This window comes from Aptenodytes patagonicus, chromosome 5 (genome assembly GCF_965638725.1).
Source record: "Aptenodytes patagonicus chromosome 5, bAptPat1.pri.cur, whole genome shotgun sequence".
Classification (NCBI taxonomy): domain Eukaryota; kingdom Metazoa; phylum Chordata; class Aves; order Sphenisciformes; family Spheniscidae; genus Aptenodytes; species Aptenodytes patagonicus.
Window position 1 is genome coordinate 23485860 of NC_134953.1, and position 20598 is coordinate 23506457.

General features: G+C 37.8%; 1 protein-coding gene across 1 annotated transcript in view; it reads left to right on the plus strand.

Moving 5' to 3' along the window:
* NHLRC2 (NHL repeat containing 2) overlaps positions 1–9759 on the plus strand; it is a 39525-nt gene extending 29766 nt beyond the window's left edge. Inside the window, exon 11 of the mRNA XM_076339063.1 lies at positions 1412–9759. Within this exon, the coding sequence (XP_076195178.1) occupies positions 1412–1677 (266 nt within the window). The 3' untranslated portion in view covers positions 1678–9759. The remainder of the gene's footprint in view (positions 1–1411) is intronic.
* Positions 9760–20598: the final 10839 nt, after the last annotated feature.

A 20598-nucleotide genomic window follows, 5' to 3' on the forward strand; every position in this document is an offset into this window, starting at 1 on the left:
CTTGGAGGAAGTGAACAAGATACCCACTAAGGCAGTATAGAGCAGAGGACAGCTTAACTGACTGTTTAATGAGTTGCTGAACAGTTTTAAAAAAAAGAAGAGCCTAGAGCATCGTTTTCTTTAGTTTCTGTGTCAAGTTTTTGACGTTGAAATTGCATCATTTGCACCTTCAGTAGATTTTTTGAAAGCAATAGAGAGAACATTTCTATTTCAGTTATGTTCACTTAGTTGTTGCACTGCATTGAAAAAGATTTATTTTTAGAAATGCTGCTAGATTTTAAAATTCTACTAATGTTTAGTAATTGTTCTCTGGCTGAATTCGCATGCCATATTGGCTTTTACAATGATAAATACTTGTTAATAGTTATCCCTCCTTGTAGATGCAGTTAAACTGATCTGAAAGTAAACATCTCCTCATCTTTTGAATCGTCTTTTGTTGGCCAGCTTTCAAAGTGTCCATGTGGTAGCTTAATTAAATCGATCGCTTTTAAAAGCAGTCAACAAATACTGTACAGGCACTGCAATTTGTTTATATGCCTCATGATTTAAAGTAGTTTCTCATCCCAGTTTGTGCTTTTGAAGTACAGATAGACTATTTCCAGGAGAGTTGTCACACTCCAAATATTGCTGAAGTAAAGATATATGTGATAGCTTCGAGGGTTAGTAAAATTGGAGAATGTAAGCAACCTAAACTCAACAAGTCATTTCAAGCTCATAAATTCTAGAGCCAACTCTTAGGTATTTTCTGAAAAATGCCAAAAAGAGCACTTCATCCATCTCACTTACAGTAAAATACAGAATACAATGCAATGAGCTAGGTACATTTATTGTGCAGTTCATTTTTCAGTTCATATACTCTTAAATATTTAAATAAATGTGAAACTCAAGTTCTGTTGTAACACTCAGCCTCAACATCGCTAAGTTGCAGTAATGCGCTTGTAAAACCAACGCTTCTGTTTGGAAATGCCATAATTTACCTGCAGTTTTATGCATTTATGGCAGATATTTTACCTGGAGTATTAGACTTCTGATACAAATGTATAGCAGCCCGTTAATTTAAGGAGTTTTGCTTGCCTATCTCAGAATAAATTTTAATATCCTCTTAAGAGCATATAGGACAAATTGCAGATCCATTGCATTTAAATAAGATGTACTGTATATATATCTATAGCTCTGAAGCAAAGCTATGGATCTCTCAACCTTTAAATGACTGCTAAAGAAGCATTTGTAAATTACTTTTCCTTTTTTTTTTTGTGTGTGTCCATGACTGAAAAAATCAGGTAGGAAATTTCCCCTAATGTTGCATATGGAAAGAAAGTCCATGTTGTCCTATAGGTAAAATTAGTGTTTTCTGTAGGTTTCAGACATAGTGTTAAATATCCTAATGATAAAACTTGTTCTTCTTTTACAGATAATACCTGGTTGCTTCAAGGACAGTGTCTGTCTGGAGAAATAAAGGATGTTTCCTGTCAAACTATCATTCCCTTTCAGTTACCCAGGAGCCATCTGTCAGCTGAAGCTATCCTGGCTGTCAAAGCGTGCCTCTACTATTGCAGCAAAGGTAGCAGTGCCTGTATGATGAAAGGAATCTCATTCAGTCAGCCTTTACAAATAGCTAGTACAAACCAAGGCAGCTTGACTCAAGTTGAACTGATACACACGTTTTTAACCAACTAACCCAAAGCCAGCTAATTTCATACTTTATTTTACTACCCACCTGTATTTTGCTGTAGGAGAAAAACTTTTCTCCATTGTTCATTTTCCTGGAGCTTATGACAAAGCTAAGAAATAATATATGAATATAAAATGAAGTAGATTTCCCTACAGCTTAACATGAAAATTTATCATCACAACCTCATTTCTTTTCATTACAGTAGCAGCGATAATATTGTAATACTCTAGACTGTTGCCAATTGTGAATATATCGGATGTATGCCATTCTAAGCAATGAGCAACAATTTTTAGAGTCCTTTTGAAAGAGCTGGTGTTACTTTGTGATGCTACTGTAAGAAGTTCTTTGCACTGTACATACTGCTAGAATAGTTAGATCATTTTGGACTAACAGTTACAAATTCCTTTTGTGCCCTTACTAAATTTTAATAGAATGTCAAAACGAATAGTTTCTTTCTCTAGGCTGTAAAAGAAGTATCTTGCTTATTTTTCTGTAATGGCATTTATGACACATGTATTTTGAAAATACATCTTGAAGTAGGTGCAGCTCTAATTTTATGCAAACTGAGTGTTTTGCTTAACTAGATATGACCGCCTAATATGAAGAGCATAGTTTCATGGAAAAATTTCTGTGAAAGGAAGTGTTCAAGTTCCTACAGCAGAATTTCATGCTGATTTCTAACAAAGAATGTGCCTCTCTCTAATCTGTATATATATGAAGAAAAAAAAAACCACAAAACCATGCTGGAGTTTTTCTGATACATACCAATTTACATTTTATACTAAGTGGTAGATAATGATTGAATATCTAAACTGCAAAAATTAAATGTCAACCATTTCAAGCAGGGTGAATCACTTTCCTGCTTTTATGATTTCTCTGTAAAGACTTGTCTGAAGACTTATGTCTTGCAAATACATAATATTAAGAAAAATATTATACTCTTGAAGTCTGATTCAGAGTCTTTTGAAGTCACTGTTAGTCCCCCAATTTGTAATAGTGGCCATGAACCAGAACTATATATTTAATAATGGATTATTTGCATTCATGTTTAGAGGTTTTGAGCTTTTGCTAGAAAACTGGTAACCTAATCTTTGAGTAAGGTGCTTTAAAATTGTATTACAAAACTCTGCCTTTGGAGGTTAAGTGTTTTGCAAGTAAAATTCCTTCAATTTGCCATAGTAAGTAGCAGGAATACAGGAGGGGGGTGCAAGTTTTTTTACTTGAACTGGAAGAGTTTCCACAGTGCTTAAGTGGTAATTGGATTAGGCTCTGCGTTCTGGCCATGAGAATCAGTTCTGAGAAGATGATTTTGTTTTAAGTTTGAAGATAGTATTTTTACATATATTATAAAGTACAGTAGTGAAAGAATTTTTATATAGTCTTTTCCAAAACAATCACCATTGTTCCTGACACCTGTCAATAAATCCCCAGTATGATTTGTTGTTGCTCTTTCTTACTTAAAGGCTGACTGAAATGTTGGTCATGAACCCGAGAGGCTTTTGTTTTAAGGGAACCGTATGGACTGGTGTGGTTTTTCCTTCCATTGAAATGCCAGTCTATCTGCAAGTTCTCTGTAGTACCAGAAATGGTTATTATCTCACCTGTCAGCAAGGCAGGGGCTGAACTATTATTTTTCTTGTGTTTGTTTTTTAAGCAACTTTTCTAATTCAGTGTTTCAGCTGCTTTTAGTAAGCCTCTCAATTCTCACATGCCATTTTGAAGAAGGACAAAGCTTTGCTACTTTGTTCGCACATTGTAAATGCTATTGGAAGGATGGAGGTAAAGAAACTGATTTGGGCATTTGTCATTTTTTACACTTTAGTACAACTGACTCTTAGAATTTTTTTTGTTTGTTTAACTTTGGATAGTAGCCAGGAAACCTTAGATCAGCTTCCAGCTAGCCCACAAATTTTCTGTTGCTTACTGAAGAAAACAAGCATTAATTTCAGAAGTTCAGAATAACGAACCAAACTCTTACAGTTATCTTGAATGTATAATTCAGCAGATGGATTTTTTTTTCTCTCATTTTCACCTAGAATGACATTGTATTTGTCTATTTCAGTTGGATGAGATCATAAAATTCCAGTATTCAAAAAAAAAAAGTCAACAAATCTGTTTTCTTATTGACACTTTTTAATTAATGTATTGCTATAGGGGAAAGACTGTGTATTCCTAACTTTATTTAACTTTAGTGTGTAATGTTTAAATATGGTATTGTAGATATGTTTTCTATCTAAATGTACACATATGAATGTGTGTTTAAGTGTCATATCCTTTTTGTTTTCAAGTTTCAACTTCTAGTCACTGTATTTAGACACACTCCACTATAAGCTTATTGGGAAAGGGTGATAGTAGGTAGTAGGAAAACCATTGCATAAGCATCAAGCTGAAGTCCAGGATCAAACTGTAAAGGACCTTTAAATATTTAGTTGTAGCCAAATTTCAAACAATCATATTTCAAGGAAATAGTTTCTTCACTAGTGGAGAACAGGAATATATCTGTCTGAACCAGTTTTTTCTTTATCTTTTAAGTCCACGTCTTGTGGCAGATGACTGAATCTTATACTGCCTCCCACTCTCCTAGTTTATATACTATATCCATGCTACTATTACTCTTTCTACAAAGCCTCAGAGCATTCCTTGCTACTGCACTGTAATGGCTTTATACTAAAGGAGAGGCAGAAGATGTGATACCATCTTAAAAAGACACATAACCCACTATTTACAAAGAAAATCTGTATATCCCAAAATGCTTTACCCCCAAATCCGGTAAGTCCCTTTTAGGCAATAACCCCTTTAGTTAGCAGGAGAGCTGTTTTTCCTGACTCATCTTAGTGGGTTTCATATAGGGACACTGCTCTAATCATTCTCCTTCGTCATCTTAGGAGCAGCTGATTCTCAGTGTGCTCCAGTTCTTGCTGATGAGGTTACTGGGGTTCTTCTGCTCCTCACTCACTCAGTCTGTGTGTTTGCTGTGATTGGCCTTTAATCATATAGCCTAATGCTATGTTTTGTTTGTCCAAGGACTAGCGCACACATTCCTGGAGTCACTCCTTCTGTTTCACTTGTGGTATACAGACATTTGAATGTTCTGTAATTAGAAAAACACAGTTTTTAAAAGCTTATGATGTTTAGGGATATTATTTCCATTGCTTCCTCCAGGGTTTACAAGATGCTCTTACAGTAAAGCAGCAGGTGCCATAAATGTAACCAGACAGGCAAACAGAATAGCACATACAAGCTACAGAAATTTGTTTCAGTTAAGTACCAGAAACCATCTTCAAAACGTGATTCAGAAAAACAGAAGACTTTACTACTGTTACTACTGAAAAATCAGATATATTGATGACTGCTATCTTTTTGTACGGTAATTTAGTTTATTAGTGTTTCCTGATATAAAAATTCTGAGCAGATTGGTATGGCTCAGCACTCCCAGATTTGTATCTTACAGTAAAAGTATGTAATTCAAGGCCTTTTCAAAACATGTCTTTCTACTGACTTTAATAGGTTTTGCATCAGACCTTAATAAATTAATAAATTACTATAGCAAATCTCTAAAGACTATTGGTCATGGTTGTATTGTATAATGGAAAGAAGTTCAGTGGCATTTGCAGTTTAGTTCTAGCGTTTGCTTTCCTGGAACAGCTTTTGGTTTTTAATGAATATATTAATAGTTCCATGAGATGTTTTTAGAAATTTTATTTAATTACAGTACCATATTCTTCATTAGACTAGAAAAAAGATAATGTGGTTTCAAAGGGAGAGCATAATGTATTTTAATAGGTTTTTCATGTTGTCTGAATTCAGCAGTAACTTTCTGTAGTTTGTTCCCTCCTGTTGAAGGAAGAGGAGGGATGCTGACTGTGTAAACCTATTGATGGGCACATTTTATGCACACATTTTTAGTTGACTCCTTTTTGTGTTAGATTCTCACATGTCATTTTGGGCTTTTCTGCTGGATGCACTTCTTCATAGTTCGTGTTTTGCCTCTCATGTCTTCCAGTTGTAGAGCTCTATGTTTGTATAATGCTGTGGTAATGTCGTGATACAAAGTGAGTACAGACCAGATGAGTAATACATGAGAAAGTAGTTTTGTAGAATCATGTAAATGCCTTATCTCCTTAGCCTGAGTAAAGGTGCGTATGGCTTCCAGTACATTGTATATATTCTTAATGCACTTTTTTTATTCCAATGGGCAAATCTTTGCAGCTCAAACCATGGGTAAAACTATTTTTTGTGAGAACGTCAAGAAAAACATATTCCTTATCTCTTGCTCAGAGGAGGGGGATGATCAGAATGAAGTGACTTTCCTTCTCGTGCAGGGGCATGTCCTTCTGTTCCTTTAATTATTGACTATTTATTTTAGCAGAGAGAGTTGTATTATTGACCACAAATTCTCTTGAATTTTTGATTCCTAACAAGGTTTTCTACATACATGGAAGCTTTAAATGTCTGACTTTGTAGAGTTACGAGTGATATATCTAGTTTAAAATGGCTTATAGTTTAGCAGACAATAGCAGAGGTTTATGTACATTCTTATGATCTGTAATTTTTTAAAGTCGCTGTTACTGATTAAGACTTACCTCAGAGAGACATTGCAGCTGAACTCCCACAGAAGTGTGTTCATAAACTGTGTGTTGCAACTCAAAAGTGAGTTTTGTTGCTTGTATAATGCGCGAGAGATGCTGTGACACGTTGCCTATATGTGTCCTCCAGGCTGCAGTTGTGCTACCTGGGGAGAATTTACCATGCACAGCAGCTTATCAACCACTCACACTAACTCTCCACTCAAATCTGCCAGCTCAGTTGTTCATATAATCAATTAAAATTACTGATTTATGTTAGCAAAGATTTAGTATTTAGAATTAATCATTATAATTTTCATTGAAATCGGTTTGTCAGGGATTAGAGGAGCTTCTCTGTCCCAAGCAGGTAAAGTGTAAGAATGGTGACAATTAGTTGGAGACAGTTGTTGAAAATGTGAGACCTGGTTATTTTTTAATTAAACCACCACATCTGTCTTTGTATACTACAACAGATCATTAATTTAGAAATGGTATTTCTAATATTTTACATTCCATTATGTTCATATAACCAAATTTGACTACTGTCTTCCATCAGAAGCAGCTGTTCTTACATTTTACAGTTTTTGTACTATCATATGTAAAATCACTTACTCTCGTTAAGGATTAGGATTCATTCTTGTTAAGGATTCAGCACACCTATGATTGAGTTTCCGAGTTTTTCTTAGTTTCTTTGTCATAATATTATGGGGGATTTTGGTTAGGTTTGGATCTATCTTTTCCTCCTGTAGTTTCCCCAAGAATGAAATGCAGCCAGTATCTTGTTACCATGGAGGGATCCAAGTAGGGTAATTCCCTCCACCAGCTCCTTGCCCCTCCCCTGCTTTAGGGATGGGGATGTAAACAGCAAGTGCAATAGGGCTGTCCCATATAAAGATAACATTACCTGGCAGCTCACTCCAAAAGGGTGCAAATGAGGTGACAATTTCAGGATGAGTTACACCATGACACTAATCTTCAAAATGGATAGACCTAGTGCATACTGGCTTTCTGGGGTTTCCTGCTTCCTAGGTCTACTTCTCTTTACGGCCTATAAAATCTTGCTCCATAAAGAAGGCAAGACTTCTGCCCTTATTCCTGCAAAAATCTTCAGTTAATTGATTCATTAGTAGTCTTTATCTTAAGATAACCTGGTAATAATTACTGGAATTTAGGACCTATCTGGACCCTCCCCCACACTTCTAGGTAGCATTAGAATAAGATTATGTCCTCAGGTCAACTTCATCAAGCTTTACACTGATGCAGCTACCATCAAAATCTTGACCTTTACTTCTGGCCCTGTCCAGTGAGGTCCTGAAGTTGTTTCTAGATCTCCCAGAGCATCCCATCAAACTTGAGTAGCCTATGCAGGGGTTTTGATGGCTCTCAGTTTCAGGAAATTTTGATACTATAAATGAAATACTTTGGCTATTAGGTGATTTGAAAGATACCCCAGTTTGCTATCTTTGCTATCCCAGTTGCAGACTGTGCTTAATTATTTTCAGAGGGTAACACATTTTTGTCGCAGTTGCAAAACTAGAAATCTTGGATATAAGTTGAGGAGTGTTTGTGCAGCTATAATTACTTACTGCTTAATGTACCTCTTTGTTGGTCCATTGCTTTCAAGTGTACCAGAGAACTGGTTTTGCAGGCCCTAGGGCTAAGCAAAAGAATTGCAAGTATTTTTCAAGTCTTGCCTAGTTCCTTTGAAACATCAACAATTTTGAGCTGAAGAAATCCCACTTGTAAAAATCTGTTCATAAATCTACCTTAAATTAATGCTCTGTACTCAACATGCCTCAGAAGAACAATATTCCACACTATATTTTCCCCCTTTTGACTAAGTATTTAGAAACTTAACCCATCTGGCCATTGTCAGACTTCATAGAAAGCAAGATAACGATTCCCAATTTGATTTTACATTCATGTTTTTTAAAAATAAGAGCTTGTTTTTCAAGCTTTTGATTAAACTGAAATACCTCATTTTGAACCATCCATTCAAGGAATCTGTCCTGAGAGTTGCCTGTGTCAGATAACTGGCTTCCAGATTTTAAAAATTCGGAATTGATAGTGGAGGAACAGAATTGCTAAATGTTTTATATTTTGAATGTTTAACTTCAAAGCTATCCAATTTCACTTTTAAAGGAGAATTAGTGCAATTAAAACTTTCTCTTCTGTAAATCATTACCATTAATGTACCATTAATCATTGTATCATTAAAACCTGTCATAGGTCTGTGTGATTTTATAAAGAAATCAATAAAGAAAAATAAGGTAGTTGTAAAACTGCAACTGGGTGAAATCCAGGTGCTCCAAGGTTAGCAGCAAATATCTTTAGAGCCAGTAGTTCAGCCCAATGTGACAGAAATTCTGCATTTTCATTACATCATGATGGCTGAAGGAAAAAATCAGTGCCTACAATACTTTGAAAGTGTATCCTTACAGAAATGTTGGAGTACTGATTGAAATAAGGTATTTGACCTTCATGGTTTGCAAGTTTCAGAGGTTTTTAATTCTCTACTAATTCTGAAACTCTTCAGAGTTTTCCTTCTCCTTTATGTTTTTGAATTATGTTGAAATTAAGGTGCTTTTTGTTCAAGCTACTCTTCTTACGAAGTACTTTAAAATGTTTTTTCTCAATCTTATGAAACTGTTGTTACCTCTTTTGTATACTTCAGAACAAACTTGGCAAGGAGATTTCAAACATCTTGCTGAAATTGTGATATGAGAGAGGTGAAGGGCAAAACATTCATTGATCTAAAAGGGCGAGGGTGATGCGTCTTGGTATTTGAGGGGTGGAGGGTTGGTCTTCATTTTGTTGGGTTTTTTCCCTGTTTTACAGATCAGCAAAGATTCTTTAAATGGCAGAAGTGTGTGTAGAGGCAGCTAGGAAGGGTCAGGTTCTCTCACTGTGAAACCATATAACTTCATTTAGGTTATGATGCTGGGATGTCTAAAAATCCCAGCAGTATAATACTGGTGAAGAAAGTCACATCTGAGCATTTAACACCTTAATGAATGTCTCCATATGGTTTAAGGGGAAAGACGGGGTTTGGTTTTTTTTTTTTCTTCCTTGAGAACTTCAGTGTTGCTTTGTGGACATTGGAATATTTTTGTCTGCTCTTTGAGATACTAAACCTCTGGTTTTCCATTACATGCAATGCAAAGCCTTTCAAATATCTGAACATTTAAAAGATGTGTTTTATGTTTGTTGCTACAAAATATGTGAAGAATTAAAACTGAAGGCACTTCATCTACAGCTGATATAGATTGTGTAAATTCTTCACATACAGCATTGCCTAATAGCGTTCTTAACAATATTCATGGATTATGATCCTTTTTAAATAAAAGGTAAATGTCCTGTAATACTATGAGAACAAATAAATACACTGTAGAAGAAATGTCAGCCTTGGATATCAATTCAACAAATAAACAGTGATTAAAGAATGTACTCTTTCTCCTGTGAAACCTCTTTCTCCTTGTAAAGCTTTTTCATGGAAAAATAAACGTTAAAAATTTTATCTTTTCTTTCAAGGCTGGGTTTGTCTGTCAATCTTTACATGAACGTGGATGTGGAAGTTATGAAATGCGTCTGCCGTAAGGGGTTACAGCTTGATTAAAATCCTTTAATTAACAAGTACTATTCATTTCACACTCCCTTTCCCACAGGGCTCTGCAGTCGTGGGTGTCAGCCGACCATTCAGTGACCTGAAGGTTGGTAAAACAGCGTGCAGTCGTGAGGACTCCCCAGTTTCAATGTTACACAGTGGTCTGGAAACAAGAGATCTGGTTTTATTCCATTTCTGCACATAAAAGAGATGAGAAATGGTGTACTGCATGAGTCATAGGCTGACTGTTTTGTAGCCTTCAGCTTATTGCAGAGATCCCAGAGCGAGCTTAGCTGCTGGAACAGATCTCGCTGCATTGAGCTCCACTTTGAAGCACTGTTTGGCCATATTGCTGTGGCTAAACTGCCACGGTTTGCAGTATGTGGGTGCCCGTTTAATAATTATGGTCGAACCATATTTTAACAGCAGCTTCTAAAAAATATAATTGTTTTACTTGCATAACAGTTTTGCAGCTGTGACTAAGAACATATGGATACAGAGTACTAACACAGGCTTCTCGTGTGCACCAATGCAACTGAGGACCGATACCAACATACCTACGAAGATAATCTCTTATTTATGCTGCTCATCATGTTTTTATTGATACAATGATTTATCGTTAATGAAAGCATCGTATGCCAAAAATTCCGGCATATTTACTATAGGTGAGCCCCAGCAATAGTAAGTGTAGCTCTGTTGAATTTTTTTCCCCTTGCTAAAGATTATTGCTCATGACTATTCATCCATTCAAATGTTTAAAACATTTATACATACTACTTATAAAACTCAGCTAACTTTCTTTGATTTCCATCCAGATTAAATATATTCAGCTTAGCCTGATGCAGTAAGTCTGAATTTGACAAACATTCAAACAAATTTATTTGCAATTTCTGTGTTTTGTTATAAAATGCATCTAAAGCTTCTACCGAGCCTAACTCAGCTAGCTTAGGCAGGGTCGTGCCATCTCTCAGCATCTTAGTGAGCATTTGCCTCAGATCATAAAGCTGAAAGTTTACTTGCTTTCAGCCATCATCTCTGAAATGACACCTTCACCCCCAACTTTTATTTAAGTATTCTTAAAACAATAAGCCTGTATGTACACAGACTTGTACATTCTATGTGCAAACAAATCTATGATGCTTGTGTGTAACGGCATTTGTGTGACTGAGCTGGACTTGTGCATTTTGCCAGAACCCAGGGAGGCACTGCCCGGTAGAGATTTCTGTGGTCACAAAGTCACTGCTCTAGGAAACAATCAATTAGGTTGTTTCTAAAGGCAAGGGAAAGGAGCCTTTCATGTGAAATTCGCTAATGGGGCCAAGATATTTTCTTGTTATTGCAAGGGATTCTGCAATCTTCTGCCAAGAGGAACTTATCCAGAGATCGGGTGGATGGGGCTTTAAAAGGCTTCTCTCTCTGCCTTGTCCTTCCCATCTGAAGTAGTTTCCTGTGGCTGTTCAAAATCATGACCCTGCTGCCTCATCTGAATTTTATCCTTTCTGCCTGTCACCCTGGTATTTCGTGCACACAATCCCACCAGAAACTGAAAACGATACCTGATGGCTATTCTATGTGCTGCTGTCTGTAGCAAAATTCTACCCTTGCTGTAACTGGGCTTTCTAGAGCTGGTTTGTTCTCCTTTGCCCTCTTCCTTAAGCACAGAAATCAAAGCAGAGGTGAGGATGCCAGCCTTCAAGTGTAAAAGAATAGCTTCCTAAAGTATTGCTACAGCAGCACATGTTGTTTCTTTCATTTTTTGGAAAAGCATTAGCAAGTTGTAACCCTTAGTTAAATCTCTCCATGTTTTTCCTGTCTCAGGCATTCCCTTAAGCAGAGTATGTGGGCTTACCAGTGCTCAGAGCTCCGACCAACAGGCTGTAAACAGTGGGTGTATTTTCCAAACACTGAACAAAGCTGCAATATTAAGGAGTAGTTAGATATTAATGAAGAGGTTGCTTCAGTAAAACCAAATACTTAGTCAAATTTACCTCCGTGCTGTATATTCACTCATGAATTCCATCCACCATGGAACTGCAATATTATTTTTGATCTTTGAAGCTATCATTGCAATTATTGTCCTTGAGAACTGAAAAGTTCTAACGGCATCTTTGTTTACTAACAAGACGGCAGGTTTAATATTTTCTTTATACAGCAGGGCTTGGGAAAGCACATCACTTCCCTAGCGAAGATCCGAACCCTGCGTCTGAGATGAGAGCAGGTAAGTGTGATGTGTTTTAAGCAGAGCAAAGCAGAGTCAGCAGTTTAATGGTCAGCAGCAAGCGTAAGCAGTCGTTACATCAAGGCCTCTGCGCTTTCCCTCCCTCTCCTTATGCACACTGACACTTAAGACTCGACTAAAGCTGTGATGTTTTCCAAGTTGTTATCTGGGGTTAATACTAAAATACAGAGATCATTAAGAATGAGAGATGTAACTGTTTTTCAGAATCTTAATACATTCAGCAAATGGAATCACAGGAGAGAATGTAAAATTGAAATGCACCAAGCAGTGCGTAGGAGCATCGATGCCTAAATGGCGGTTAAATCCAAGGGAAATTTGCTGGGGGCTACTGAGAAAGCCGTCATTTAAATTTTTCTCTTTATGCAGTTGAGTGAAGAAGATGGATTTAATTAGCGTTTTTGCCGTGCTCTTAGCAGTGGAAGTGCTATAAAGTGCTGTTGTTATCGCAGACTCAAATCAAAGGAGGTGCACGTGGCAGAACTTCTTAGACCGTATGAGGAATGTGCAGAGGTTGTCCTGGGATGCTCAGAAATTGAGTCCCTAGTAGAGTGACAAAATTTGCCTCACAAATTCATTGGCAAGTGTGAAATGAAACATTTACTGAATCATAACAAGATTAGTTATGAATTTAAACTAGCAGGGGATTAAAATTTTTTCTTTACTTGAGGATGCTGAACAGAATGATTCTCTTTCCAGTAGGCTTAAGTTACGTGGAAATGCATAAAATACAGGAGAATACAGAACTTTACTAAGAGAAATTAAGTAGGATGGATGTTATATTTTATATAGAAGTTTAAGTATCTTTTTTCTAATATACAGTGAGCTTGCTGATTTCAAAAAGTACCTATTTTTAAATGTTAGTGGATGGAGAGTCTCAGCAACTTTGTGACCTGCTTCTGGTCTATGTAAGTATATCCCCTTTCTCATGGTTATATATTTTTCTTACACACTCGGTTCAGGATCTCTCCTGCTTTCACATACTGTGGTAGCCTAATCACCATCATGCTCTCTGGGACTCTTCATATCGCAGTTTTGGTCTCGACAGTAGGAGAGACTACCTTATTGTAGACATCTGATGGCAGGCATGCATCTGTTTTCATAGAACAGTCTAGCTCGGATGAACCTGTCACAGTATTTGTTTTCCACCTTCTCGTAACATACAGAAAGCTTGTGGAGTACCTTGTACAGCAGCAAGCAAAAAATGATCAGGATTCTTTTGGATTTAATCCGTGTTGAAGCTTCTCACAGTCTTGAAGGAAATTCGTATTTATGATTAAAGTGGTCCCAGGAAAGAGCTAATTTGCTATTTGCAAAAAATCCCGAGTTTATGTTGTTAGCCCAGAAAACTTGTATGTTTTAAACTGAGAAATGCTTACAGTTAAGTAAAGAAATTTTCAGAAAAAAGTGTTCAAGTTATTCTGAAGCAATTCTGACCTGTCAGCTTAACAATATGAGGACTATTGTAAGCAATGATATATCCTATCCACTTTTTTGTCAGACAAGGAAATTAGTGAGGAAAATCCACTAGGATTATGTTCCAACGTGGCACTTCAATAGTACATCTCAGCAGTAAAGTCATCTGAATTCTCCGCAATTTGGGAAGAGACTCAGATTCAGCAGTAAGTTTGACTCTATGATATAAACCATGTGAAGGCTGAACCCTTAGGTGGAATAAATTTTCCTGCTTCTAACTGGATAGTGGAGTTTATACATTTCTCCCAGGCAGCAAATAGATGCATTTATCCCTACATTGCTGCACTTCTCTCATTAATCTCTGCTGAGTTTTCTCTTAGTGACTATCACTTGATCCTTTTCACTTTACCTTCATCGCTCTAATTAGTTCTCCCAAAGCTTGCAACCCATTGACTATCTGCTTGTAGGTCTTTTCACTCACGAGAGAAAAGTAATCTAGTTTCTCTCACACTGGAAAAAAATATTCCTAACCCATACATCCCCTTCCCTTTTCTTTTTATGCTCATGAAATGTGCTATTAGCAAGAGCTCCTGCTTCCTCTATTTCACATCTATATTACATCCCACTAATTTGGCTGTCCCCATGCTGACCACTGAGATTGCTCTCAGCAAGGTTTCTAATGATCTATTGCTAGCTAAATCTCTTCAATCTTCTTGGCCTGCCAGTTGCCTTCAATATATACAACAGTCTTTTGGTTTTGAAATTTTCACTTTGCTTCTGTACTTCCCTTTATTCCGGCTCTCCACATACTTTGGAAACTGTTCCCTCATCATGTTCTTGGCTGAATAGTCCTCGTCTTCCCCATCTCCAGCTTTTGGTGGGAATTCCCCTGGACTGGCACTCTTCCTTCCCTCTTCCCTGTGCACACTTTGTCTCCGGATGGTACAAAGTTCAGCAACCACCTGTGCTGAGGAGTCAGAGTCCTACCTCTCTCCAGAATGGTCTCCTTCGGTCAAACTTAAGTTTCATCCTTTATCTTCCTTTGACTTCATAAAATTTAATATAGCTGAAAACTCCTAATCATCTCTTCACTATTCCTTCATGTTACTCCTTTCCTTTATCAAGCAATCCTGCTGATTACAGGTAAGCCTTAGAACTTCAGCGTTCTATCAGATTTCAGCATCTCACTAGATCCTTGCATTTGGACAGTATCTGAATTTTTGCAGATTTTTTTTTTCCCATCTTTTGTCTTCTCTCTCTCTAGTCTGAATATTTGTTCGAGGTTTTCTACCTCATGTCTCAACCGCTACAACACGCCGTGTTAGTTAACAGAATCTTGTCCTGCTCTTACCTATCCAAAATGCGACTTTGTCAAGTGTTGGTTTTGTAGCCCGAAGGGCAATGACTGAAACATTACTTTCTTGAATCCAACTGCCAGCTCTCCCTACTTGCTAGTATCAAGCATATGCTGCACCTCCGCATATTTCAATATGCCATTCACAGCATAGTCATATCCTATCTGTGAGGTTTTATTAATTTTCAAGATACCAACTCCTGCCTCTGATTTTTTCATCTTTCTGCACCATTATCCACTATTAATCTTGCAAACCTTGCAAAAAGTGCCTCTGAGGCTTTCCTTAATTTTCAAAAGGATTTCCTCATCAACGCTGGCAAAGCCTTTCTTACAACACTGAAATATTTTCAACATTTAGGCTCTCCTGGACTGAGATCGCTCACTCTTAAACCAACAATATCTCATTGTTCGCTGTCAGGCTCTGTCTGTTGGTTGCACTGTATTGTTTGTTGCCTGGTGGTGTACATCGGTTGTAACCTCTCAGTGGATACGGGACTTTCTTCTCTCTATGTGTTTACACAACACCTAATGCCATGGAGTTTTTCCTGAGAAGAACTCCTAGACACTATGGCAATATAAATGATAATAACAGTTGGTATGACAGGTTTATTTCCCTAGCAGTGCTTAATCTTAGCAAAACAGCTTTAAAAATAGATTCAGAAGCCAGAAAAAGAAAATAAATGACTCTACAAAATTTGAAGTTCTGCTTCCATCATTCCAATGTCTTGCTCTTGCTAATCTGTTTATAGACGAATCTCCCATTGCTTGTCCCGCTGAAGCTTCAGCAATGTACAAGCAAATAAATTAAAAAACTTTCCTGAACTGGGGGGGATTATGTCCTTAGTCCAGGAATTCCGGAAGGGCGCATGGAGTTCAGCTGAGCTGGACGTCTCTCCAGGTTCAAGTCCTAAAGGGTCCAAAGATTTTATCACGCTTTTTATAGGGTTGTTTGATCACATGCTGAAAAAATGTTGAAGTTGGCTAAAGACGCATCTGTCTTCACAATATTTATTGGCTTTTTTAGTTTTTTCTGGTGGATAAAGAGACAATTGATTGGAACGGATAAAAAACAAAAGAGCATCGGACATAGGGTTTGATCCTGCACTGTGGTACCTCTGTCTTCCACTAAAATACAACAGATCCTACACACATGAGTGAAAGGATGGGTCTTCCCATTGTGGGCTGTTGCAAAAGGTGCATTTGGAGTGTCTGTAGGAGGTGAAGTTTGTGGCTATGTTTAATTCCAATAGAATTTCACTCCATGGCTTTGGACAAGCCACAAGGATGTCTCCTGAACTGCTGGTTGTTACCCTTACAATGGAGATCTGAGTGACTGATCAATGTTCTCTCTTAACACCTACCTGACTTTTTTATGTTTGGCACTGGGCATCTGGAAGATTGTGAACAATTTCATGGATTTTACTTGGTATTTTGAACAGAAGGATTCAATTTCCTCAGCCACAGGTCTACTCTTCTGTATAAGCTGTTCTCTCCATACTTCTCCACACTCAGCATCAGAAGCTGCTTCCCATCATTCCCGTATCCTTTGGGGGACACATGCTACCGCTGCTCCTGCAGAGTGGCACAGGATGGAGTGGATCCTCCTAAGAAGCTGTCAGCTCCCTCTGCCAGAGGGAGGCTTTTGGCTGTTTGGACCGTAAGTCACTTCTTCTGAGGAAAGGCAATAGTCTAAGTCCTGTTAGTGCCGGTTAGGTGGCACTCTTCCATGGGAAGCCTGCCTCAGTAGAGGAGGGAGACATGTAATGATCTCTCATTTGCTGTTGGGACATACTGCTGGGCCATGACTTCGCTGTAATTCATGAAACAGTGATGATTTCATCTGCAGTATTGCACAGCTACAGTCCAGGCAAGAGGTAATGAAAAGCATTTATAACTGAGGCCAGCAGTCTGCCAGGATCGACATCTCCTGGTCAGCCAGAGAAGGTAGGAAGCCTTGCGCTGAGATGGAGTTGTGTGAGACCTCAGTGTCAGTGAGGACTCCAGGAGTACTCCAGGTGCGGTGTGAATACCCAGACAGATAGATGGTCAGGCCTTTTCTTGGGGAACTTCTGCAATCGTACATAAATCTTTTGGCCTGGCCTGGTTTATTTTTACCTTTAATCCTGTAGAATTCCTGTCTGATATTCTAACCTTATTTTCTCATGTTTTATTAGAACTAACTTGCAAAGCCTCATTCCAGTATGCGTGGGATCAGGAGCTTGGCTTTTCACTAAAAGCTGCCTTTTTAACTCTTTCACACCTTCCCCTAGTTGATTTTCCTTTTAAGATAATACAGTATCTAAGGAAAATATTGGAAGGAACAATGTGTTGTTTTCCCTTTTCTGTAAAATGGAGGGACTTGAAGTGTAAAGCACCTAGTGCATGACATTAACATTTGGAAATAAGCATCTAAGACCAATAAAATTCAACAAAAATTTTAAGATATTATCTTAGGAACTTAATTTTTTTTCCAGACTCCCTAACTTTGGTTTATTTACTTTACAGTCCTAAGAGAGTCGCACATATCTCTTTTAAGATTAAAAAAACCTATAACTAATGCAATTAATATTGTAGTCAAGAATGTAAGGCTGCATAACCAAAACTGTCATAAAACAGAAGAGAGCCCAAGTTAGGTCTTGTCCGTTACGGCAGTGGGAGTTGAGAGTACTCAGTTCTCTGTGATTATATATCAGTTTCATAGTCCCCTAGACCATAATGAAGCACTGTTCTTGTTGGTACCGGCTTACTAATATTTTTGGCAAGCTTTTCTTCTTATTGTTTCATCAAATTACAAATTTCTGTGCAAAACTGACAATTTTAATGGCATTTCAATTTTTTTTCAGTTAGAAGACTGTAAACAAGGTGTTTGAGCCAGCTTTCTAGAATACTTTGTCTTTCCCCTGCCCCCAAATATCTAGCTGCTTAACTTCAGTTGAAAATATCTTTTGGGTTTTTGGGGTGTATTCTCAGTTTTGACTTACGAAATCACTTCTAAATCAGAGTAAAATCGTTTTCATATTATTTTTCCTACTGAGAAAGAAAACTCATTTTTAAGTGTCAGCATTTCCCCAGGGACAACATTGTGTGTCCTGATGAACTGTATGTGGCAGGCATAGAGGTGCTGCACCAGAGCCCAGATGCCCAGCCCAGCCGTGGCAGCCGAAGGACTGTGCATAGCAGCAGCTGCCTGCCCAGAAGAACCGACAACCTGAGAATAAACTAAGAAGCAGGAGCTGGACGTTACGCACAGAGGGAGTGCAATAAAATAAAAGTGAGACATTTCAGATCAGCACAGTAAGCAAGAGCAAGTTGTTAAAGTAGTCCTTGTCCTGCCTGATGCCTACAAGTACCACCGCTCTCAAAATTTCCAAGGTAGGGTTGGGTTGTTGCTGGGGCCAGGGAGCTTACAAGCAGAGAGTCTAGTAGCTTCTGTGCTCTTCCATGCCAGATCCTCTCAGTGCCAAGGAAAGGTCCTACACAGCTTTAATTTGCTAGTACAGACATAGTTTCTGTGACCAAATACCCTAGAAGACAAATTCTACAAAAGATTTGTTTTGGAAGACTATGATCTTTGTAGAATCTACTTGTTGGCCCCCAGTTTCTCAAAACTACGTACATGCTTCATTGTCCAGGCACATTGCTGGTGATGGCAAAGAGCTTTTTCACTGTAGTAGAGGACTGCCCATAAATAAACACACAGCTGCATGAGCACACACAAATTTTCTCATGTGCCCAGCACAGTGGGGCTCTAGCCCTAACTTGGGGTTGCCGAGTGCTGCTTTAATAGAAATAAATGATGAAAATTATGGATTTTTTTCTTAGATGTCCATTATAGACTTTTTAAAAGTCCTACACTCTTACTTATTTAAAACCTTTGACTGCAGATCACCCCCTCTCCAGAACTGACAACCTGTTATAAGCAGGCCTGTATGATGACAGATATGTGATTATATTTAAATAGCCCTGTCATAAAAAGCATTTCCTAGATTGTTTTTTTTTCTGAGCCTGATATTTGAAAGGTTGCATTGCATTTTCTGAGTTCTTAATGAAAACCTTCTGCAAGGTGAAAAAGGAGTTAAAAGCCCTGAATTAAGCCTGTAGGTACCATTTACCATACAAAATAAATATGTAAAACTTAAAAACAAAAAAAAAATCTATAATGTGTCTGAGAGTTTCTCACGGTGGCAAAAAATGTTCCAGTCTGTTCAAAGTACAGATGAATTTGAATCTCACTTCCAAAGAAAGGCTCATGTTGCTAATCTCCCGTGTCCTGCTGTTTGAACTCATCAGCTTTAGAGATGATAAGAACATGTTATTATGCAAACTATCAAAGTTTATTTACACAACTTCTTAAAACAGATTCTTTCAGTGGTATGGCCAGGTGGTTAATATCTATTGTCAAATTTTTTATGCATGCCAGTTCGGTAGTACACGTTCTCCATCCTGTAAGCAAGATATTGTCCACTGTACAATATTCTGTCATCCTAAATCTGAGGGGTTAACGCACTCTCATCTTTAATCTCCTGGAATCCTTCTTCTCCTTTGATTTTAAAATCTATTAACACTTTCACAGAGCACATCCTTCAATAAACACAATAAAAAAATCAAATAAGCAGCTTTAAGTTCAAAATTAAATTTTATATCAAGCAGGAATCTAGCAATGCAGTGCTAGTCTACCATAAAGTCTTTCATCTTTGCAAATCCTGGGAGCACTCTAGTGTTCCCAGATTGTCAGGTGAGCTCTCTGTTCTAAATATTTTCAAGTGACTTAAGCACTCAATTCTGGGACTCCCAACTTAATGTTCCCTCAAATGGATCTAATTTTCAAAGGATGGCTGTTCAACGCTTTCTGAACAGCAGGCTGTTTTTCTTCTGATATCTATAAACTGAGGCAACAGAGATCACTCATCTCTTTTTTAAGTGTAGAACACATTTTTAATGTGTTTGATTTAACTACAAACCATTTGTAACAGCTGTGCATCATGAGGTCTTCTAGTATATTTAAAAAGCTTTGCTTCTGTGTGGGATATAAGTCACAGAATAAAATATACCAGGAAAAATGGGAAATGGAGATACCAATTTATATACAAAGGAAATACTGGAAGATTTATTATCAGTGATTTTCTTAAATCTGCTTAGACAGTCAGGGCAACATTTTCCAGAATGGATATGGCTGTAGTTTTTCACATCCATAGGTCAGCAGTTTGTGGGAGATCCTTGGAGAGCTCAGACCCAAGCTAAAGGGCACTGACAGTAATGAAATGTCTTCCAGTGAGCACCAAACTGCCAGGAGCTGCTGGAAATCACCACCCCAAATGAGGGTCTTGGCGTCACATCTAAACCTCACTGAAGTGGTGGAGGTGACAGTGGGACCTTTTGTGCGTGTTGAGAACATCACTGACTCAGTGTCACAGGGATCAAGCTTTAACTGGGAGCATTTTGGCACATCAGGGTATTTTGAAAAAAATTAAATATTCTTACATCTCAAGTCAAGTTACAGCAACTTAAGATCAGTTGGACATTTGTGGCCTATGTCATCAGTAGGGTTATTTGAGTGAGCCCACACTGTGACGGCCACAGTAACTTAGATACTTTGCAATTGCTGTGGACTAGAAGACCACAGCTTCAAGGTGGCAGCAATAACAGAAGGAAAGTCACCTCAATGGTATTGCAAATTCTAGGCAAACTCACTGAGAAATTTTAAGCAACTTGACTGTTTTTCACAGAAAAAAAAAAAAAGTGCTAGAAGAA